The sequence below is a fragment of the Fringilla coelebs genome (genome assembly GCF_963513975.1).
Source record: "Fringilla coelebs genome assembly, chromosome: 10".
NCBI classification, from domain to species: domain Eukaryota; kingdom Metazoa; phylum Chordata; class Aves; order Passeriformes; family Fringillidae; genus Fringilla; species Fringilla coelebs.
The window spans coordinates 23,924,097-23,946,848 of NC_140036.1; the positions used below are offsets into that span (position 1 = coordinate 23,924,097).

Genomic DNA, 22,752 nt, shown 5'->3' on the forward strand with positions numbered 1-22,752 from the left:
GGCAGGAATTCCCTGTGCATGGCCCAGGCTGCAGGGGCTGTGCTGTCCCAGCCTGGAGTGCCTCTGGAAGCCCTGGGGACTGCAGAGCTCTCTGCACTCACAGCTCCTCCAGAGCTGCTCTCAGCTCCAGAGAAACTGCACAGGATAAAACAGCCAAACATTAAAGATGTGACAAATGTGACATCAGCAGCTTCAAAAGAGAGCTTCCATTTACCTCCAGAGCAGCAGCCAAAATAAAGCTGGTGCCAGGCTTCAAGAAGTTAAAACTCACCCAGATTAACCCCCAAGAGCTCTCAAACTGCTCTGTGGTTTTAAATCAAACTCAGCTTCTGGATGTTCACACAAAGTCAAAAAAAAAAAATTTAAAATTTAAATAGATGAATTTTTTAATCTGGTTATTAAAAGCACAAAAAGAAAAAAAATAAGTGTATTTTCAAACAGTTTCTAAAAAAGGCTGTAAATGCTGCCACTTTATTAACACCATTTTTGGAATTTCAATGTACACTTCCCCCTTTTTTGGTTGATCCTAAATTTAAAAGTTTGAATGTGTGCACAAAAAACAAATTTAAATTAAGAGAAATAAATTCTTTGTACCACAACTGCAATAAATCAACAAAAAAATGCTAAAGTTTTTATCAATACACAAAGCAGCAAGCAGAAGAAATGTTTTTTTAATTTGCCAACACTTTCTATTTCGTTCAAACAAAATATCAGCTTCAAAAAATTTTAGTGGTAAAATGTGGGGTCCAGAATTTTTGCTGAAATATCTGTTATAAAATTACAGGCATGTTTGCAGTACATAAAGTGTAAATAAGTTTCAGATTCATTATATATTTTTCTAAATTTAGATAACCTAAAATAATTTCTAATTGGTTTGAAAGGTTTTTCTTTAGAAAATAGATTTTATTATTTTCTTTAGAAAATAGATTTTAGTTCTTAATACATGTGTTTGTGTTATACATGTAAGAATATCTAATATGTCCAAATATAGACTTTTAATTTTCCATGAATTCTTTTAATTGCAGAAATAAATTTATTTACTTGAGATAAACAAGATTAGAAATTAAAACGAGTTCTTCTTAAAACTATGGTTAAAAATTTCTAAATTGTTTTCAAACAGAAATCTACCACATATTAGTCCTGCAGCAAATTAAAGAATCCTTACTAAGATTTTAAGAGCTGCACTACTCGACAGAGGATTTTTCAAGTTAATTAACACTGATGGTTTATATCCCAAAGGTAAACTAATCATGCAATGAAGTTTTCCCCAGCTCCAACGAAAATAAGCAAATATTAAAAGTTTTTCAGCTCCTTAAGGGAAAAAAGCTGGGATCATACATACCTTGTCAGTGATCTTTTGGAAGTGAACTTCCACAGAGCAGCTCGGGATGTCCTTGTGCTCATCAGAATTATGGATCAGCACCGAGAGCTTTTTGGATCGGATTTTTTGGGCTCGATAGCCAAACACAAAAAGCAGGGAATCGATGATATTGGATTTGCCACTGCCATTTGGCCCGATAATACATGAAAAACGCTGCACAGAGATGGGGAAAAAAGTGATCTTCAAAGGGAAAGAAATCCTGCCCAGCGTCCATCACCCATTTCAAGCACAATTATTCCTCGTGCGTGCAAGTGTCTGAGAGCTGAGCTTTTGCTGCCAAGGTAAAAGTGAATAAAAGCCCCAGAGCTCAGCTCAGCTTTCCCAGCTGCACTGGTTAACCCAAAGCCCTGCACTTCGCAGCCTTCACAAGCAGAGTTTCATGCTCAGCCACGTAAGTCTCTTGTGGGCACAAAAAAATATTCTCTTTCTTCAAACACGGCCCTAAAAGTTCTCCAGCAAACGAAATCAAGAGAAAAGAGAGCTTTTCTAAACTGTGCTGACAAATTAAAATTGCACAGCATTGGAAAGTTGCACTTAACTGTTTTCTCTGCTTAATTTAGAATATTACTATCAAAATATTTCTAAACCTTAAATATTTTTTCAGTTATTTTGAGGTCAGCTTAGATGAAGAAAATGCAGGAAGGAATAATACCACCCAGTGAAGTCTTACCTTCAGTTCAAAACTACTTAAAGGAAAAAGAAAGATACCTTGTGAAAAGGTCCCAGAGTTTGCTCCCCTGCATAGGATTTGAAGTTCTGGTTTACAATGTGAGTGATCATGAGGCGAGGAGCACCAGGTTCACTGGTCATTGCTGGAGGTGGGGGAGGAGGGATGCTACCCAAAATCTCTTCTAAACTTCGATTATCCACCACCTCATCTGAGGCTGCTAAAACCCATCCAAACAAACAGAAAGATAAAAAAAACAAAAAAACCAACAAAAAAAAAATTGTAAGCTCTCAGTGATTTGACACCTTTTAAAATGTTGAACAGAAAAAGCAAACATCATTTCTGTCTGAACCAAACTACATTTTGGCCTGTAGTTATTAATATGAGCTGAGTGGAATTAAAATTCTTCTTTCCACAAACAAAATGTTTTTTAAGAGCTACTTAAGATGTCCCATCGCTGGGTTTGTTCTTTCATTATGTAATTCTTATTCCAACACACTTTAACAGGCCCCCTGCAATTCCAACAGCTCCAACCATCACAATAAATCTGCAAATCTGAAGCAGGCAAAGCCTTTCTAATGAATAAGTGCAAAGCCACATTTCAGAGTCACTGTGCAAGATTTGGGGATCTCTCACGAGGCTCTGAAAGCTGCAATGACAGCACGGCTGCTCTGCAAAGACAGGAAGTTTGTTACGAAAACAAACTGGCCCCCTGGATATCAGCAGAGCAGCTTTTCCCCAGGCACCAGCAACTCCTCCTTCCAACAAGCAGCAGTTTTTGCCACCAATTTCAATGTATTTGTCAAATACCTGCCTTTAACAACTGCACATCTGGCTCCCTAAAACGTTACACAGCTGCTGGTTTTGCAGATTTTTTCTGCGAAAGCTCAACTCAAGGAACTCAAGAAAATACACTGCTTCATGAAAAAGAAAGTCAAATCATTTTAAGAGTTAAGTAAATAAACTTGACATTTATTCCATTCCAAGAAATCCCATACCATTGGCTGCCTATAAATTTGAAAAATCCTGCTGTTGTACCACAACCTTAAGTACAATGTTCCAGATCAGAGCTCCGAAATAGGCTTTATTGGGAGAAAGTCTACAAATTGCTTTTGCACTTGTACTGGGCCAAACCCTTTAACTCTTTGCAAGCTCTTTTGACCATTTTAAAAACAGTTTTAAATTGCCAGGGGTTTCAGCGTTGCTTTGTAGAAGGGAAAAGAGCAAATCCCTTCTGGAAGGGTTGGGAAATTCAAGTTGCTGCTGAGGGGGCTCAATGAGCACCACGACAGCCAGCCCAGACCTACCTTGGGGAGGTTCTTTGTCAGGCTCCCTGGTGCCCTCGTTTTCCACTTCCATGTCCATGGAGGACTCCTCCAAGGGCTCCCTGCCCTTCCCACGGGCTGCAGTGGAGGTTTTGGTGCTCTTGCCTGGCACGGTCCCTGTTGGCTGCTCCCCTTCCATTCCAAGCAATCAAACAACTGAAGGGCTCTATCTCCTTTGCTAACACAAACAAGAGAACCCCGTGATCTCAGCACCGAGCTACAGCCCAGGAATTCACCTACACCTCTGCCCAGATGCTTGACTCATTTAGAAACTTAAGACTGGAGGCATTTAGAAGACAAAAACCCAAATTTGAAACAAAATATCGAGGTTAGCTTCATAAAGATATATTTTAAGATACATCACCCCCAAAACGAGGGGCTGAGCCTCATCTGTTTTAACAGCATGGATCTACCTGCTGCCAGCTCGTGGGGACATGTTAGGGCAGTGACTTGGCTCCCTGAAAGCCACCCTGGTGCTGGGGGCAAAAGAGTTAAAGACACATTGAAAAACAAGCCCAGGAGCCACATGTCTATACTCTTCTGGAAGAACTCGTTATATTTCAGACCTGACACTCGTTTTACTTTCAATAATCCGTGCTAAATATCTGTATGGCTATAGAGAGATTGATAAACAGATAGAGAAACAAAAGCCCTGCGTGATTATAGCAAAGATTTGACTCTTAAATCATTGAAATCGACACCCTCTGCTCACAAAACACAACACAACCCCTCCTGCCAGCATTCAGCATTTCAGAGAGAAAGCAAAAACGAAATACCTTCATCTAGCCGGGATGTTAAAGTGATCTGAGCAATGACGAGCATTACAAAAGCCATCAGCTGGCACTCGAGCACAGCTCCCCAAACGGGTGAAGAGAAAGCACCCGATGAGAAGAAAAGGAGCGAAACTCTCCCCAAAGAGTTGAAATCGCAGCAAGTGGCGAAGTGAGTTCGCAGAAAAACAGACATGAGAAAGTTTACTTCTCACAAGATAAAAAACTGACGTGGTTAGAAAGTCATCTTACAATTGGTGCCAATCATTTGACGTTTTCAGACCTACCCCCAGCCCACACTCTCATGAGAGTCCTTCATTTGGGACAATGGGGGAGGGGGGAAATGAGAGACAGAACTCATTTTCAGGCAATTTCAGTCTATGCCCCCGTTCAGAACTGTTCCGCAATGGCTGTCGCGGACAATTACAGCCTCTCAAAGCACATTTATTTATTTTTTTTTCCCCGAACCGCTCCACTCCAACAGAATTGTGCAATATGGACCTATTTACCTTCCCAGCCCTTCCCCCCCTCCCCCGGACACTTCACCAGAATGAACAAGTCGAACTACCTGACCTCAGCTTTTAAATCGCGATAAATCAGCTGCCACATAGTCTCTAACAAATTTAACAAATTCGTGCCCAGCCCCTCCCCCGAGCCAGCTCGAAGGTGTTCGGTAAAAGCATCTCCCCTCCTGCCAAGCGCCGTTTTCCTCACGGGGACGGCGAAAAAAGAGCCGGAGACGGACAGAAAAGCTTCCTTATTAACAGCCGATTAAATCTGATAGAGACAAGCCCTGTCAGTGACAAGTCTGGAGCTTTTTTAAAGCCTGAGGAGCCAGACTGCACCCTTGTCACGCTCTTTCCAAGTCACAGAACCCCAGAATACTCTGAGTTGCACAGGACCCACGGGGATCATCGAGTCCAGCTCTTTCAAGAGAATGACCAATCCTTAAGAGCTTTCTTGAGATTTTTCTCTCACCCGTCAAGCATCAAAGCAGCAGGCAGAGCCGGGGCTAGAAGGGTCCCTGCTCTAAGCAGATTAAAGTCGGGTCTCTCCGCTATCCAAACGCGTCCCTGAACTTCCCCGTCCTCCGCGGCCCGCGGGGCTCCCTCAGGGCACGGCGGGGGCCCTTGGGCTGCACAGCCCCTCGGGGAGCCGCTCCTCAGAGCCCCGACAGCAGCCGGGACGGAGCCGTCGGGCCCAGAGCCCTCAGGGGGACCTTCAGCGGGGCAGCCCGGCCCGGGGAGAGGCGCTACCGCCGCTTCTGCTCCCTCCGCGTCGGGGGAAGTGGGGAAATGCGGCGCGGGGCAGAACCCGCCGATCCCCCAGCACCTCCTGCCATCCCCTCAGCACCCCCCGCCTTCCCCCTCAGCGCCTCCTGTCTCTCCTCTCAGCACCCCCAGCCTTTCCCCTCAGCATCTTCCCTTCAACACTACTTGTCTCCCCCTTAGCACCTTCCCCTCAAAAGTCCTAATCTCCACCTCAGCATCCCTTGCATCCCCTCAACTCTCCCAGCATCTCTTTTTTTCGCCATCAGCACCGTCCCCGTAGCACCCCCAGCCCGGGGCAGCCCCCTGAGGGCACCTCCTCCGCCGCGAAGCCCCCCCACCCCACCGTCCTGAGGCGAACCGCCATCGCTTCCTCCCGCCGAGCTCGTACCTGCTCGTCCCGGCGGCTCCGTGCCCCGGCGAGGCGGCGGCAGGGCGGGCGGCTCTGGCCGCTGTAGAAGCTCGGCCGCTTCCACACTCGAAAATGGCGCCGAAACGGCGAACTCGAACCGAAATTCGTTAGAAAAGCGCGGGGCAGGCTGGGACGGGAGGGGCCGGGCCCGCGGGTTTGAACGGCACCGCCGCCCCCGCCCGCCATCTTGTGTTTGTTACAGCAGGGAGGGAAAAGCGCCCCGAAATCCACCGGGAGCGGCTTTTTCTGGGCAGAGACGGAGGGGTGGGAGACATTAGGGGGTCAGGGCGGCGCGGTTACAGAGCCTCGCGGCTGCCGCCGGAGAAAAGGGTTAATTTTAATTTTAGAAGTAGGTCAGTGGGCGGCGCTTGGTTGCTGGGCGACGCGCGCTGGTTTAAAATTATTTTAAAAATATAAAAAAAAAAATACAAGTGAAAAAAAAATAAAATGGTGAGAGCGCGGCGATTTTGAAGCGGGTTTAATTAATTAACGGGCGGCGCCGTGGCACCTTGGGGGGGCCGGGGGGGAGCCGTGAGGTGGCGGAGGAGGAGGATGAAGAGGATGCGGTCTCGCGAGAAGTCGCCATAGCGACGGCGGCGCTTGGCGGCGGGGGGAGCGGGAGCCGCCGCTCCTGAGGCGACGGGAGCGGGACGGGGAGGCGGGATCATCCCGGGATCGGCCGGGCGCAGCAGGCGGGATCATCCCGGGATCGGCCGGGAGCGGGATCGCCCCGCGTTCCCCTAGGAGCGGGCTCCGGGCACCGCTCTGCGCGCAGCCTCCCGCTGCCCGCGCAGGTAAAGGCGCGCTGGGGAGGCGGCGGCCGCGGCCCCCTCCCCTCGGCTGAGTCACCGCCGCGGTGGGCGAGAGGGTCGGGAGCCGTGACCCCCGGCTGGGCGTGGGACGGGCGGATGGAGGGGAGGGAGAGCTCCGGGGGACAGCTGAGGGCAGGGCGGAGGAGCCCCGACCCTCAGGAGGGGTTGCATAATTGCTTCTTGGAAAGCTGGAAGCGGAGGGAACAGCGGGTGTTGGCGCGGGCGGTGGCGGCCGCGGCTGCCCCGAGGGTTTGGTGTCTCCTTCTCCATGCCCCGCATTCCGCCGGCTGCTTTTCCTTCTCGGCATTCCCCCCATCCTGCTGTAGCACTCCTTCCCTTTCCTGCTCCATGCCCCCATCCCTTCCCGTTGACTTCCCTATCCCGCCCGCTAGTTTTCCTTCCCTCTGGCATTCCCTCCCTCCGCTCCCCCATCCCGCCTCTGGCATTCTCTGCTCCCCCATCCCGCTCTCCTCCGCCGTTCCTGAACCTCATCTCCGGGCCAGCAGCTCCGGATGGGAAAGGGAGGAGGCGTCAGGCACTTTGGCTTCTCCGAGTCCCCAAAATTCCTGCTCATAATTCCTGCTCATAATTCCTGGTTATTGCCACATCTCTCCTAAAAGTCCAGCGGAGCCCTGCTGGATTCTTTGGGAAGCAGGCAACACGTGGGCCGGCAGTGATGGATGTACCTATGGATGAACCTGTGGATGTCTCAGGGTGGGCGTTCAGCCTTTCAGCGGCACATACAGAGCGATTAAAATGCTTTAAAAATATAATAAAGTTCTGGGCTTGGAAAGGAAAATAGCACGTTTTCCCTTCCTGGCTCTGTGTCAGCACAAGGGATCTCCAGTGCTCCAACCTCTGTTTCAGGCTTGATCTTAAATGTCTTTTCCAACCTTAAGAATTCACTGTTCACAGCATCATTTTTTCTTCAAGTTGTCCATAGTCAGTTGGATAATGTGGAAACAGAATTCTCTCTAAACTCAGGTATTTCTTGGTGCTTGTTTTTCCCCAGTAGTGATGTAATATTACTTCACAACTTTTAATTTTAGTGTTAGTGTTTTCCTCTTTAATTTTGGCTGCTTGTGTATGCATATATATTATGTTAATTATCCATACTTATATATGTATTTGTTTTCTTTTATTGCAGTTATTACACATGGTTTTAATGCTCCATCAGAACAACTGAGATGAGACTGAAGACTTCCCTTTTAAAGGAGCCAAAACATATCCTTTGTCACAGAAAAAACATGGAACATTGAGTTCATTCTGAATAGACTCTTCCAGAAAATATTTTTTTGTTCTTGAAGTTTCAGTAAAGTACTAGTAAATTGTAGATGGCTTTTTTCCCTGTTTTTCCTTTGTTCCCCTTGTCATTGAGTGCAGCCTTTAAGGACAATGTTTTAAGAGATATTGAACACTTACCAATGATGTGGTGTGAATAAACCAACGCTGTTGAATGATAGTTGGATGTTTTGCACTTGTATTTTGCACTAAGACCCTTCACTAACCCAACATTTTAGCCATGTTTCCATACCTTTACGTAATGATAAGAATTTTATGCAATATTTTCATTTTATGAAATGAAAATTTACTTCAGTGGACTGAATTTCTACCGGCTCTTCTTGGCACATAAGAGCAAAAAAATGAAGATTTTTTTTTTTTTAGTATTCAACATTCCACGCAATCTTATCAGAATCATCTTCTTGTATTGTCCCTTATATTCTGAAGAGTTGAGATGGGATATTTGATTATTTTTAATAGCTAAACTTTTCAGATTCCTTAACTGAAGGCCACATAAGGACTTGGTGAGCTGTGTGGGCTGGACAACAGCTGATGAGCTGTTCTCCTGCAGCGATGACCACCAGATCATGAAGTGGAACCCAGTGACCAGCGAGACCACGCGGGTGCTGAAGCTGCCAGATGATGTTTATCCCTTAGATCTGCACTGGTTTCCCAGAGCCATCGGTGGCAAGAAGCAATCCCAGGCTGAGAGCTTTGTTCTGACGAGCTCTGATGGTAAGGCAACTTAAAATAGTTATAATAATAAAATTAAAAAATAATAAATTTTAAATAGATTGTAAAAATATTTAAAATATTTATTGTTTCACACCCTTGAGTGCTCGTGTCAGTCAAATACAAGGCATTATTTGAAGAGCAAGAAGCTTTGAGGATTGCTTGGGCTTTTTTTCCCTTCTCCCCAAAAAGATTTTGCCCCTCCAGTTTTCTTCCTGCATGAGTTTTCCTGCACCAGCTTACTCCTGCAATTTTCCTGCACCAGCCAACTCCTCTCTGTGATAAAGATTGCTGCAAACTTGCTGAATGCAATGGAAAAGCAGCATAATGTCTTTACAGGGTTGCATTAATTCCTAGTTGAACTGCAGATGTTTGAAATCAGAGCAAATGTAAATTTAGTCCCCTTGGGTTTTCTTCTGAAATTTGTCTCTTGGGGGATAATGTTCTTTTATTTTCTACTGACATTGGTCTTGATGCTATTTTTTAACAAAAATGAAGAATATTTTTGGCTTTAACCTTCAAATTAAGGACAAATCAGAAGTGTTTTGACCTTTTTGGGTTTTTTTTATTTTTTTATTGACAATTTTGTATTAGGTCAGCATTTAAGAGTCCGTGGAAGTTAATGAACAAAACATGCATGTTTTATATTCTGTGTTTGGATAGGCTGGGAGTCTCCCACTGGAAATTCCTTCAAAACTGGGGAGTCATTTTCAGGTTGAGGACAGTTCTGGCTTCAGTACTTAATAAAAATAAAGGACCAGAGATTAAGCTGAATCCCTTCTACCTACACCAGGCATTTGCCTAAAATTTTCTGGTTTTTTGTGCAGTAAGTTGTAATTTAAAAGTCTCTGTTGCCTCAGTGGGACAGAAATCCATGGAAATGGAGAAAGCTCCCCATGGGAATGCCATGGAAAAAGTATTTGACTGGCAGCAATTGTGAATTCCCCTGTTGGAAAAGCCAAGAAGTTGCAGAAGTAAAGCTGCTGTCCCTGAAAACTCGATCTCCCCTGTTCTGCAGAGGGATTAGGATGCAGTTTTAAGTGATGATCACATTTTTTCCAGAGGAATTCTGGAAAGTTGATCCTGCTTTTACATGTAAGCTTGTTCTTCCCCGCTCAGCTACAATTTCCTCTGTTTCCCTCTTTGGAAGGGGCCTTGTGAGAGAAGAAGGAGCTTGTGGAGTGGGAGAGGATGCAAAAGACTGGGAAAATAGTGGGATTTTCCCTGGATAACAGGATTTTATCTGATACTTTGACATTGCCCATTTTCCTGATATTTTGACTTCACCAAATTCCTTCAGTTCCTTCCTAGGTGCTTGTGCTTCCACTGGAATTTCATTTGTCTCTTATGGGCTGAGGAATTGCTCACAGAAATATTCAGGGGTTCTGCTTAGATCCCTGGGAGCTGTTTCAATATATAAAATCCCATGGAATTCTGTATATCCTGAAAAAAGTGATGGCACTGAAGAGCTCAGCCCCTTCGTGCTGGGTCCTGGAGGTGATGGCATGGGAATATTCCTGCTCCTGGGAGATTGGGTTTAAGGATTCTCCAGTGAAAAAGGTCTTGGATACAGGTGGAACAAAAACACTGCATGGGAAAAGGCGCAGAAAATAAAATACATATATTTCAGAAAATAAAGTTGTTTTGAATGTAAAAGCAGAAAAGGCCATTTTGGCAATTGACTTGAAGAAATTAACATTGAATTCCTCTAAATGCAGCTTTTGCTTACACATGAAAATCTCAGACTTGAGAGATGTTCTATACAATAAGTGATACATCCATGAGATAAAGTCTATTTTATAGTTACAAAAGAATGGAAAGCACTAAATGAACACCATGGAGGTGTTGGAAGGGGCTTGGAGCAGCCTGGTTTGTGAAAGTTGTCCCTCCCCATTGGGATTTAAGGTCCCTCCCAGCCCAAACCAGTCTGGGATTCCATAGAATTTGAGAAGATCAGTTCAAATAAACTGATTTATGCAAACCATAGTTTTTTATCAGTGTTAGAAGTCTTTTCCTTGAAAATCTTGCACTGGCAGAGATTTGGCTGGATGATTGTGCCAAAAGTTCTGGTCACTCAGGAACTTCCTTGCAGTGGTTCAGTCTGGCAGCTTAGATCAAATAATACTAAAAATAATTTGATTTTAAAGTACTTAATTTCAATTACTGGGCTGCTTATTTTTCCAAGCTCTCCATTGTCTGCTCTTTGCTCCAGTTTAAATTTGATCTTCCTGGATTTAAGTAGCATCCCTTATTTGGGAAGAAAAACTTCCTGATCCTTCTGTTGAAGTCATTACAAACTTTGGGGTTGGCTGCTGTGGAATTCCATCCCAGCTCCAGCATGGGAGCAGGAATAGCTCTGATTTGGGCTGTGAAAAACTGGATGTTCTCTTTGTATTGTTGCTTTCTTGGTTTGTCTGTGTGTTTTCCACAGAAGGTACCAGCACTGCTGTAATAATATTTAATGTAATTTAATAATAATTTACTGTATAATTAGTTATTTATAATTCTGTAAATTATATACACTGTATCCTTTTTTTTTTTTTTTTTTTTTAAGGGAAATTCCACTTGATTTCCAAGCTAGGAAGAGTGGAGAAAAGTGTAGAAGCACATTTTGGAGCTGTCCTTGCAGGAAGGTGGAATTATGAGGGAACAGCCCTGGTTACAGGTGAGCATTCCTAAATTAATGAAGTGCTTTGAAAACTTAAATAATAATCTGCTTTTTTTTTTTTGGTCTTATTTATCACAGAGGTTGTTTTCACCTTGTTTACTAGGAGTTTATTTTGCAGTATTTAATTAATGTATTTTAGCTTAGTGTTGTCCATTTTAATTAATAGATGTAGTAAAAATATTTCTCTTTTTTCACTTAGGTCATCCAATCCAATTGAAAGTAAATGTTTTAATATCTGAGTGCTTAGATGGTTTTGTGGCTGTTCTGAACTTCAGAAAGGAGAATATTTGATTTCTTTCTTTTCTGTCTGTTGCAAGAAAAAGTTGTTAAGTTGGTACATTTATATCCCTGCACATTTGGGGTTTTTTAGCCAAAAAGGCTCGTTATCTTGAATATTCCTGTGCTTTATTCCTTAATTATCAGTAATTATCACCTACAGCCTGCTTATGTTAATGCTGGGGGAGTGAGCCACCATTTCTTCATTTCTACACCAGTTTTTGTCCATGAGTTGCTTTTGGTGGTTTTTGTCCCAGATTCTCTCTGGGTTTTAGGGGAGCTGCTGCAATGGCCTGTGCTGGGCTCCTCGCTGGGGTTTCTGGTGCTGTCAGCCTCCTGCTGATGGAGCACAGCTGATTCCTCTGGACAAGGTCCAGCTCAGGCCACAAGAACTGAAGATAATTTTGGATCTGCTCATTTCCAGACTCTGAAATGCAGCTTCAAGGAACTCTGTCTGGCCTGTTCCTCTGAAATCCCAGAGGGATGGAAATATTGTTCTTTTTAAAGACAGCTTTGCCTCAGGAACTTCTCCAAAGACAAAGTCAAAATTGTCTTTTGAATCCCTTTTTTTTTTTTTTATGAAACTGCATGACACTGACACTTTTTGGGGAGTGTGGGAATTCATCACCACTTCCAGTTTATTCTGAGGAGATCAACTCCTCTTATACCACAGCTGTACTTGGAGAAAGACTAAATAAATCATTGCTACTGCACCACTTCAAATATTTTTATGGTTATATTTCAACAGCATCAAATGGGCACAAATAAGATTTTTAATTTTGAGTGGATTTTTTAAACATTTTTAAAACATTTAAAACAACATTGGCCAGATGTAAAAACCTGGAATGTGGTAAATAAATTATATTTGAATGGAAGAATCCATTAATTTCTTTTTCCTCATTAATTGCATCTGGGAGGCCTAAACCGAAGGAGCAGAGCATTTTAAAAATGACACCACACCAGGAATTGTGTGCTGTTAAAACAGCCCTAACTGTGCTGTGTGGTGTTTAGCAATGAGTTCTTCAATAAATAAACTGAGTTAGTTGGTAACACGCAGTTATGGTAGAAAATTGAAGCCATCCAGACAGAGTTATCTTCACTTCCCCCATTTATCAGCTGTGAAATCTCCAGTTGAGTCCATCAAATGTGCTCCTGCTCCCCTGGGCCTTCTCAGACTCCTCTAAGCAGCTTCTGAGCCATTGAAGGAATCAAAAATGCAGAATTTGGGATGCTTAAATAATGATGGATTTTCCCTTGCTAGGACCAGCTTCAGAAAAGAGTTCAGGGATTTTCAGGAAAGGAGGATTTCTTGATAATAACAAAAGAACCATCTTAAATATTTTTCCTTCCCACACTTCCTATTGCATGTTTGGAAGACTAAACAAAAAGAATTCACCTGACAGAAAAGCTGGGTTTATTTTAACTCCAGTGTTTCCTGAGCATGTGCAAATACATTTGTTAGGCTGAATAGTGCATGGCATTTGCTGATTTCTGTGCTCATTTGCAGTTGGGGAAGATGGCCAAGTGAAAATCTGGTCTAAAACTGGAATGCTGAGATCCACCTTGGCTCAGCAAGGTGAGTTCTTTGCTCAAAGCTCCATCAGAACTTGTTCATTTGAGTTATTCTGTATTTAAATAACAGCCCCTAAATATGGCAGTGATGGTTTGTTAATTAAATGTAAATCAGAGTTACGTTTTAATGAGATTTTTAAACGGTATTTTATTTTTCAAATTCAAAGTGCTGCAATATTTTCAGGCAGCAGTCTCATCCCACGCTGAGGATTTGGTGCCATTTCAGTGAAGATTCTCAGCTAAATTTTGTTTTTCAGACTTCATAGATGGAGCCCGTGTGACCTTGTGACATTTTTGAAAAAACCACATGCACCTGGGCTTGGGTTAAATGTCAGGCCCTTATCTCTGTCTGAAACAACTGATCTGAATGCTTTCAACCTGGGGAAGGCATTCTAACCACAGCACTGAATAGAAAATGCATTTCAGTTCTTCTAAGAAGTTCACATGCTCATGCAATGTTTGTCAGGTGAAAAGATAAACCAACTGAACTAGAATAAAAAAAAATATACCCAAACTGATGCACATATTCTTTAACATTTCTCAGTTTATGTTGTCAAGTTTCTTATGCATCATTTTGCTTATTTGAGGTTTGAAAAAGCATATCAAGTAAATTCCATGCTGTAGTTTCAAACATGAATTTTCATTGGTTTCTGGAAGTTTTGGGTGCAGTACAAAAGCACACTTGAGTCCCCATGGAGTAACTGTAACTGTCACCTTGTGTTTGTGTTTTCAACTTAAAATCCTGTGAGGCCCTGAACTCCTTTGAATTCAGAGTCAGAACCCCACAGTGCCAGGGGTAAGCATGGCCATACCTGGGCTCAGGGCAGGGTTCTGCAGCAATGGTGCATCATGTTCAACCAATTTTTCCCTTCCTTTATTATAATGAGAATTGAAAATATCCCCACTGCCAACATTCCTTTGCCTCATTCCACTCTTTGTGTTAGAAATAAATTTTCAGGCTGTGTTTTGGGGTGTTTTGGATGATCCACGTGCCTGTTGTGTCTTTGCCTTTATTCCTCCTTAGATTCCCTTAAAATTCTTCCTTTTGTTCCTCCTTCTGCTTACACTGAAATGTTGTATTTGGCCTTCCACTGATCCACTTTGATGAGGAAACCTTTTTTCTGTGGATTTCTTAGATGATGTGTTGGGAACCCACAGGATTATCATGGAACCCTGGAATGGTTTGGGTTGGAAGGACCTTTAAGCCCATCCCTCCGTGGCAGGGACACCTCCCTCTGTCCCAAGCCTGTCTTGGACATTTCCAGGGATCCTGGGGCAGCCACAGCTGCTCTGGGAATTCCATCCCAGCCCTCCCAGGGAGGAATTCATTCCTGATACCTATATTCTTTTGGAAACACCTTCCCAAGATCTAAAATTATTTAAATTAATGTTTCTTCTCCTGTGACAATCCAAAATTCCTCAAAACTCTTGCAATTACCAAGTGTGTTGTGGGATAAGCCAGCCCTTCCTTCCTTAAATCCCAATTTTCTGCCTTTTTGCCTCCTTTTCTGCCAGAATATTCCTGTTTCTCCCTGCAGTGGGGCTGTTCCTCTGGGTTTCCAGGGTGTTGGCAGCATTTTCCCAAGGCAGTCCTTGTTAAGTGCAGGAGGAAATGAGTTAACTCAGCTCCTGCTGTTAAGCCCTGGAAATTGTGGTTAAGTCCTCAGCCATCATAAAAAAGGCAAACATTTGGTTTAAATAGAAAACTCTTCTGATTGTTAGATCAGCATTAGGAAAGGACAAAAAAAAAAGAGTTTATTTAGACTTTCTGCTCCAGCTGGGGACAGAATTTATGGCATTTTCACCAGGAATTGCCAGGAGGAAAACAGCCAGAGCCACATTTATTTAATATATGTTGTGTTTCTGGGACTTGTCTGCTCTGATGGTTGACAAGTTAAAAAAGTCTGCCATAATTCTGAATTTTTACAGAATAAAATTCCCTGAAAGAAAATCTCTGAAATACAGAAAAATCTTCAGAAGCAACGACACCAGGTCTCAGTTTGGAGGGTGAATATTTGGGAGCTAAATTGGAGTTTAGCCATAATAAATCAGCTTTTTGCACAGGGAGAAGTGGGGAGATACTGGATGATTTTAGAGCAGCTCAAGCACTTAATTATCTAAATCTCATCAAAATATTCCCATACAAAAATATTCCTGAGTAATTTTTGGAGGTAGAATTTAATATGCCAAAATTGTCACTGAGAATTTTACCCTGAATGAGCATTTTTAAAGCTTTTGGGGTTTTTTATTACCATAAAGTTTCATTAAAAATGGTTTATTTGAACAATTTTAAATCAGTTGCTGAGTTTAATAGTTGGAAAAGCTTTTTACTTAACTTTCTTCGTTTTATTTCAAGGAATCAAGTAGCAAAATCCTTTGATTTTTCTTCAGAGGAGACAAATCTTGTCAAATAATATGGAAAATATTTGCATGGTTGGCAAGTCTGACTTTTTTAAATTCTTTTTTTTTCCTTGGATGTTTTTCCATGGAATTTTTGCTTTATTCTGTTTTCAAAAAATCTAATTTGAAAACTGGAACATGATTTTAAAAGGGAACAGTCAGCTTTATTCCAGATACAAAATTCTGAGAGTTTCAGTCTAAGAAAGTTTCAGTTAATTGGGAAAAATCTGTCCAGCCTGTGGCCAGTTGGATTTATTGTCATTTATTTTGGAAGTCACTTGTGAATGGGATGTTTGTGCAGCAAAACAAAAATCTGTGTTAATTATGGCACCCAAAAATCTAAAAAAGAATAATTTAGGTGCAACACAAAACTTTTTCCACTCATTTTTGTGTCCAGCCTCATCATTTGGGGTGAAAAGATTGATTTTCTGATGTCTCTTGGTGAGTGTTGTTTTGATTTTCTGTCTTCTGGATTGACAGTTGGGACTCAATTGTATCAGTGGATAAAATCTGTATTTATCTGAATATAAATAGAAACTGCAGTTATTTCCTGGTGGTTTTCTGCACTTAAAACTTTTCACTTGTAAAAGTTTTAGAAATTGATAATGTGGTAAATGGCAGTAGATAAAGAGGCTTGAGAAAACTGTGAGGTACATTTATATGATACAGTATTATCTACATAGGTATTTATGTAATAGAAATCTATTTTATACCATAATTATATATTGTATTTTATGTACTTAAATATATATATTTATCTATTATATAGACTTAGATATTTTATTATGCTCTATTGTATCTTACCATCAATATTTATTATTTCTATTTCTATTTTTTTAATATTTATATTTATATTAAAAATAGAGTATTTTTTCCATGCCCACAGGATCTCCAGTGTACTCAGTGTCCTGGGCCCCTGACTCTGACAAAGTTCTCTACACCTCAGGGCAGCAGCTGATTATTAAACCCCTCCAGCCAAATGCTAAAGTGCTGCAGGTACCATTAATAATCTGATTAATTAATAAGATTTATTTACAGAAATAAAGACACAGAAGCCTTTCCCTTTTCTCTTGTTAGGGTGAAGTTGTTGAATTTTAATTTTTTGCTTTAAAAATGTTAATGGATTTTTAGATTAAGGATTTTAATGCAGATTTTTGTGCTTTGATTCTGCCTCGTTCAGGCTTTATTTAATTTATTTCTTTGCTGAATCATAAAATCCTTAATGTTGGAACAAACCTCCAAGATTATCAAGTCCAACAAGTGATGAATATTGAAAATAGGAGTTGTTACAGTTGTGGAATTGATTTTTTCCCTTTCAGTGGAAAGCCCACGATGGCCTGATTTTAAAGACTGACTGGAATTCAGTGAATGATCTGATCCTCTCTGCAGGGGAGGATTGCAGATACAAGGTGAGCTCTGCTTCCATTTCAAAACTTCTTAGATATCCTGACATTTTTGAATTTGACCCTGGAAGCCCAAAATGAAATGAGAAATCTTTCACTTTTCAAGAAGAAATTGTATTATTTATAAATACACCTCACTCTGTGTAGTAGGATAAAATTAAAAATCTTATTTAAATACTGCAGGATGAATATTGGTAAAATGGGAGTGAAACAAAAAGAAGAATATGTACAAATATAGAAGGGATTATTTGAATTAATAGAAGCTGAGATATCAAAGTAGAGGAGATAAAACTGCTGTTTTCTACTACAGGGGCATTAGTGAGTCCCTCAGTAAATTTTAATATATTAATAAATATTTGGATGCAGGAAATATAATCATATAATCTGCAGCCAAAATACAAAACACCTTTTGGGTATCTTCCCTTAAATAAAAACTGATTTTTAAATGTATCATGTGTTGGTTCTGTCATTTAATTGTGTAACAGCTGTGATAGAAAATATGCAATTAAGAAATTTTAAAAATCCAATAAATTATTACATTGTTTTGTAGATTGATTTCCATTTAAAAAAATCTTTTTTTGGATATTTGCAGAGGGTTCTTTTATAGACTTGGGGCAATTTACAGGAACCAAAACTCAGGGGTGCAAAATATTTTATCCAGAATATTTTATCCATAATTTTTTGACTTTTACCATGGCAAAAAGCAAGTCTGTTGCATTAAATAAACCAATACTAATTAAATAATTATATATACATGTGTGTGTATACACATACATTTCTATATTTATTTATATTTCTATAGATATATTTTTATATATAGTTACACTTAATTAACTTGGGCAATTATTTCTAAAATTTCTATGTCATGGGGGAAAATTATAGTTCTGTAATAGTAAAAATATAACAAGTGTATTTATAAAATATAATGAGGTATTATATAGGTGATTGTTCCAGCTACACTTCATCATGAAGGAAAATGAGAGTTCTGAAATGATAATATTATTAATATATATAATATCAATATATCTATCACAGGTGATTTTTAAAGTTACACTGGAAGCATGAGGGGAAATTACACTTCTGCAGTAAGAAAAATACAAAAAAAAATAAACAAACCTAAACTGAACCATAATATAAGTGATTTTTCAAATTACACTAAAACATGAGGGAAAATGATACTTTGGAATAGGAAAAATACAAAATATAGATATATATATATAAAACAAAAGTGAGGTGTATATTAAAATATGTATATATTATTTTTTATTTTTATATCTATATATCATACAGGTGATTTGTCAAATTACACTGAAAACATGAGGGGAAATTACATTCCTGGAGTAACAAAAATACAAAAAATATCTATATAGAGCAAAAGCAAGACAAATATTAAATACCAATATTATTTATATATTATATCTTCATATATATATGTAATACAGGTGATTATTCAAATTACACTGAAAACATGAGGGGAAATTACATTTCTGGAGTAACAAAAATACAAAAAATATCTATATAAAACAAAAGCAAGACAAATATTAAATACCAATATTATTTCTATATTATATCTTCATATATATATATATATACATATGTAATAGAGATGATTATTCAAATTACTCTGAAAACATGAGGGGAAATTACATTCCTGGAGTAACGAAAATACAAACAATGTCTATATAAAACAAAAGCAAGACAAATATTAAATACCTGTATATTATATATATATAATATTTATGTATTTATATATAAAATACAGATGATTTTTCAAGTTACCCAGAAAACATGAGGGGAAATTGCATTTCTGCAGTAACAAAAATACCAAAAAAATTCTATATATAAACCAAAACTGAACTGTAATATAGTGACTTTTCAAATTGCACTAAAAGATGGGTGGCAATTCTTCTCCTGGAATAAGGGAGTGCCCAGGGCAGGGTGCCAAGGCTGGAAATTGGGGTTTTGCTGCAGGTGTGGGACAGTTTTGGCCGTGCCCTGTACAGCTCGCAGCCCCACGAGTACCCCCTGACCGCCGTCGCCTGGGCTCCGGACGGAGAATTATTCGCTGTGGGCTCCTTCAACACTTTACGTCTCTGTGATAAAACTGGGGTGAGTAAAGCTCTGCTCATTTCTTTTATATAGATATAAAAAAAAATATTAAAAATATTTTAACTATTTTAATTTTTTTTAATTTTAAATTTTAAAAAATTATTTTAAAATATTTTCCGGAGTAAAACTCTGCGAATTTATTTGATATATATGAAAAAAATTATTAAATATAATAAAAATAGAAAATTCCACAGTAAAAACTCTGGAAATTGTCCAAATATTCCTCAGGATGTCTGTGTACAGGTGTGTGTTTTATTAGCAAAAACTGCTTGTGGTTGCCAGATTTTTGCTGACCAGAATATTTTATTTTTAATAGGATTTTACCTTTTGGGACATGAAATTTTTTACCTGAAAACTACAGAGTTGCCAAGCATCTCTTGTGATCAGACCTAATCATAAATTGCTTTTTTTAACCATAAAAAGGAGTGTGTAACAATAACCTGATAGAAAAGGAAGTGGAAGAATCATTTATTGTTATATTTTATTGTATTATGACCACTTTTATTATTGAATCTTTTTTTTCCCTTGAAGGTTTACTCCTGAATCATTATTTTTATAGGGTTTTTTGCAGCTTTGTCTCCAATTAAAATCAATTTAATGCAGTTTCACCTCCCTTCATTGGGAGCACAGATTGTCCTCATGGTCTCTGTGACTTTCCCGTGGTTCTGCACATTTTTGCTCAGAATTTTTGCAGCAAACTTTGATTATTTGGGACTTTTATTGTCCTGTTTTCTTGTGTTTATTGCTGTTTTTGGGAAAAAATTGCTGTGGTGTTTTGGGTGTGTTCAGTCAGTCATGGATCACCTCACCATGAATTTGGAGTGTGCATTTCAAATATTTTAAATTCATGAGGAGGAATCTTTAAAGCTTATTTGAGAAAAGGTATAAGGTTAAAGGTATGAGGTTATAATAATAGGTTATAAGGTTATAATAATATTAAAAAAGCTATCAGGTTAAAATTAAAAATTATTTGAGAAAAGGTATAAGGATAAACTCTGAGTTTTCCTATTTCACCTTCTGTAGTGATTCTGATTTCACTGATTTTTGCTGACAGTGTATAAATAGAATTTAATTACAAATTTGTCAGTAAGATTTAATTACAATTATCTAGAAGGAAAAGTACTCAAATGCAGTTTTCTTTTGCAAGGTGTCCATTTGCTGATTTAAAAATGTTTTATTTTGTTATCTACAGATCTGCAATTTAATTTGCTGTTAAGTCTGCAAGCTAAAAAGCAATGTTTTAATCAGCCTTTAATCCTAAACAGGTCCTTGGGAAATTTAATGCAGACAGGTTTATTTCTTGTAGAAAATTTGGAGTATTTTACCTGACTTTATTAGAATTTTTTTTTAATTTACTATACCTGAGTTTATTAAGAGTTTATTTATTTATTTATTTATTTATATTCATTATTATTATTTTATGCCTGAGTTTATTAAGAGTTTATGACTCATCTTTTAAACCCAGCTGAGCAGTAGCTGCTGCCAGCTGCTCTGTGTGTTGAGCAGGTTTTATTCTCCTCAAATTCAGGGTTTTGGATGTAAATTGTGGCCCTGGATGGAAATATTGCCTGGAGAAGTGGCTGGGCCGGAGGGAGGTCAGGAGGGATTCCCACGGAGCCTGAAGGGAAGCAGAGCTGCCTTTTCCTGCTCAGCACAGACACTTTTATTGTGCCTGATGGAATGGAGCTGCCCTGGCAAATTGCTCCCCAGGGAGCCATCAGGACCATAAATATTTATCATAAACTCCTCTCCAGCATATGTGTTCACTTTGGGGCATCATTCAATTCAATTCTTGCACTCAATGCTCTTTATTCTCATTTTTTCCTGCCTCCCTGTGATGTCAAGCAGCTTCATGGTAAAGAGCAAAGTTACAAATTTAATATTAATATTGTAAATTGTATTTTTTCAATTAAAAATCATGAAAAGAAATTATGTATTAATATATAAAATAAATTTTTCTGGTTGTCCTACAGGCAAGTTGTGTTCCCAGGGCCTTGGGAGTGTAGAGGGATCAGTGGTAAAAAAGAGTAAAAATGAAACACTGGTCAAATTAGTCATTTTAATTAGTAAATAGGAGCATCCAATTTATATTGAAATAATGTTGAATATATTTCTGCATCTTCTCTTAATGACTTACTTACCCTATATGGGACTGATCAGTTTAATTTAATGTTTTTGTTTCTTTTCCAAATTGTTTGTGCTCTTCTTATTGAATATCTATTTTCTGGTGATGTTTATTTATAAATTGATATTTATTTGACTGTTAGGAGTAAAACAAAGGGCAGGATTTGTCTTCAGCACTCTGCTGAGAAAATCTATGTGATAAAAGCAATAATTTCCATTAATCCATAGATTTGAAAATTATTCTGTACATTCTTCAAACTGTTCTTGTATTACAGAGTGAATTTTGGCCATTTTACTACATTTACTACATTTACTACATTTTACTACACTGGCAGTTTGCATATTTGACTGATCCTCTTATATTTTTCTATTCTATCAAATTTTGCTAGAAAATCTATTAAAAATATGGACTATTGCCTGATATCTTTGGAAAATAGAGGAAAACACCCTGCAAACTTTTACTGCATTGTGCAGTCAGAAAAGGGAAGCTCAAGTTGCTGCTTTTATGGGTTTGTTTAAAAGAACAAAACTTTTAGAACTCCTGGATTTCTTCTTCAAAGAATTCAGTGAAAAATTAATTATTGCACAGGAAAAATAGAACCCAAAATACTGAATTAATGTTGGACCAGTATTAATTCCTGAAGTCACAGTCAGACCTTTCCTAAATTAAAAAAAAAAAAAAATCTGTCTTATTTAGGAATTCCACAGCAACTATTGCAGTTTTTAACTTGTTTCTGTTTAAAAATGAGGAACTAAAATGATTTTTCTGATAACATTTTATGGCCATGATAAATGCCCCAGCCATCTGCAGGGAGCATGAATCACTGGAGTGCTCTGAGTTACACACAGCCTTCAGAACAGCTGGAAAATAAAGCTTGGAAATGGCTCTTGCTGGGATTTTTAAAAAATGTAGGTTATGATCTGGAAATATTTGAGTGATTTTTCAATGGCCTGAAGGAAAAAAAAAAATTATTAAGAAAAGGAGTTTTGGGAATGGATCCCATCAGAGCTGCAGTGTCTCTGCTTTCCATGGAAAAGGAGCTCCAAAAAACATTCCTGGAGCTCCTTGAAGTGGTTTTTAATTCTGGTTTGTGGCCTTTGGTTCTCCTGGGTGGATCCTGGATCCAGGGGAAACCACCCTGGCTCAGCCTGGACCAGCTCCTGCAAGTGATCCCAGGCAGATTCCAGCTGGGAGGAACATCTGGATGGAGCTCCCAGGCTGCAGCCAGCCTTTAATTACTGGGGCTCATTAATGGGGATCTGGGGCTCAGCTCATCCTGGCCAGGCCCTGCAGCAGTTAGGGACTGGGCAAAAATGGGAATTTCCTTCCCTGGAATTCAAAAATAGAAATTTCCTTCCAACAATGGGCATTTCCTTCCCTGGAATTCAAAAATGGAAATTTCTGTCCTTGGAATTCAAAATTTGAAGTTTCCTTCCTTGGAATTCCAAAATGGGGATTTCTGTCCTTGAAATCCAAAATGGGAATTTCCTTCCCAAGTGCAGCTCACACAGGGAGGGGGTGTGGAACTTCAGGCAGTGCCAGCATCACCTT

The 22,752-nt window shown here is 39.6% G+C and overlaps 2 protein-coding genes across 3 annotated transcripts in view; one reads left to right on the top strand and one right to left on the bottom strand.

Moving 5' to 3' along the window:
- The window catches only part of SMC4 (structural maintenance of chromosomes 4), a 29,346-nt gene extending 25,134 nt beyond the window's left edge, over positions 1–4,212 (bottom strand). Inside the window, exons 1-4 of the mRNA XM_084211927.1 lie at positions 4,150–4,212; positions 3,356–3,551; positions 2,090–2,265; positions 1,343–1,534 (exon numbers count right to left, since the gene is read on the bottom strand). Of these exons, the coding sequence (XP_084068053.1) occupies positions 1,343–1,534; positions 2,090–2,265; positions 3,356–3,512 (525 nt within the window). The 5' untranslated portion in view covers positions 3,513–3,551; positions 4,150–4,212. The remainder of the gene's footprint in view (positions 1–1,342; positions 1,535–2,089; positions 2,266–3,355; positions 3,552–4,149) is intronic.
- A 2,240-nt stretch (positions 4,213–6,452) lies between these two features.
- The window catches only part of IFT80 (intraflagellar transport 80), a 30,331-nt gene continuing 14,031 nt past the window's right edge, over positions 6,453–22,752 (top strand). The window contains exons 1-8 of one of the 2 annotated variants that reach the window (XM_084212385.1): positions 6,453–6,617; positions 7,783–7,857; positions 8,428–8,651; positions 11,203–11,313; positions 13,100–13,168; positions 16,451–16,560; positions 16,884–16,973; positions 18,939–19,076. In XM_084212385.1, the coding sequence (XP_084068511.1) occupies positions 7,823–7,857; positions 8,428–8,651; positions 11,203–11,313; positions 13,100–13,168; positions 16,451–16,560; positions 16,884–16,973; positions 18,939–19,076 (777 nt within the window). In that variant the 5' untranslated portion in view covers positions 6,453–6,617; positions 7,783–7,822. The remainder of the gene's footprint in view (positions 6,618–7,782; positions 7,858–8,427; positions 8,652–11,202; positions 11,314–13,099; positions 13,169–16,450; positions 16,561–16,883; positions 16,974–18,938; positions 19,077–22,752) is intronic. The other variant, XM_084212386.1, reaches the window with a different exon arrangement.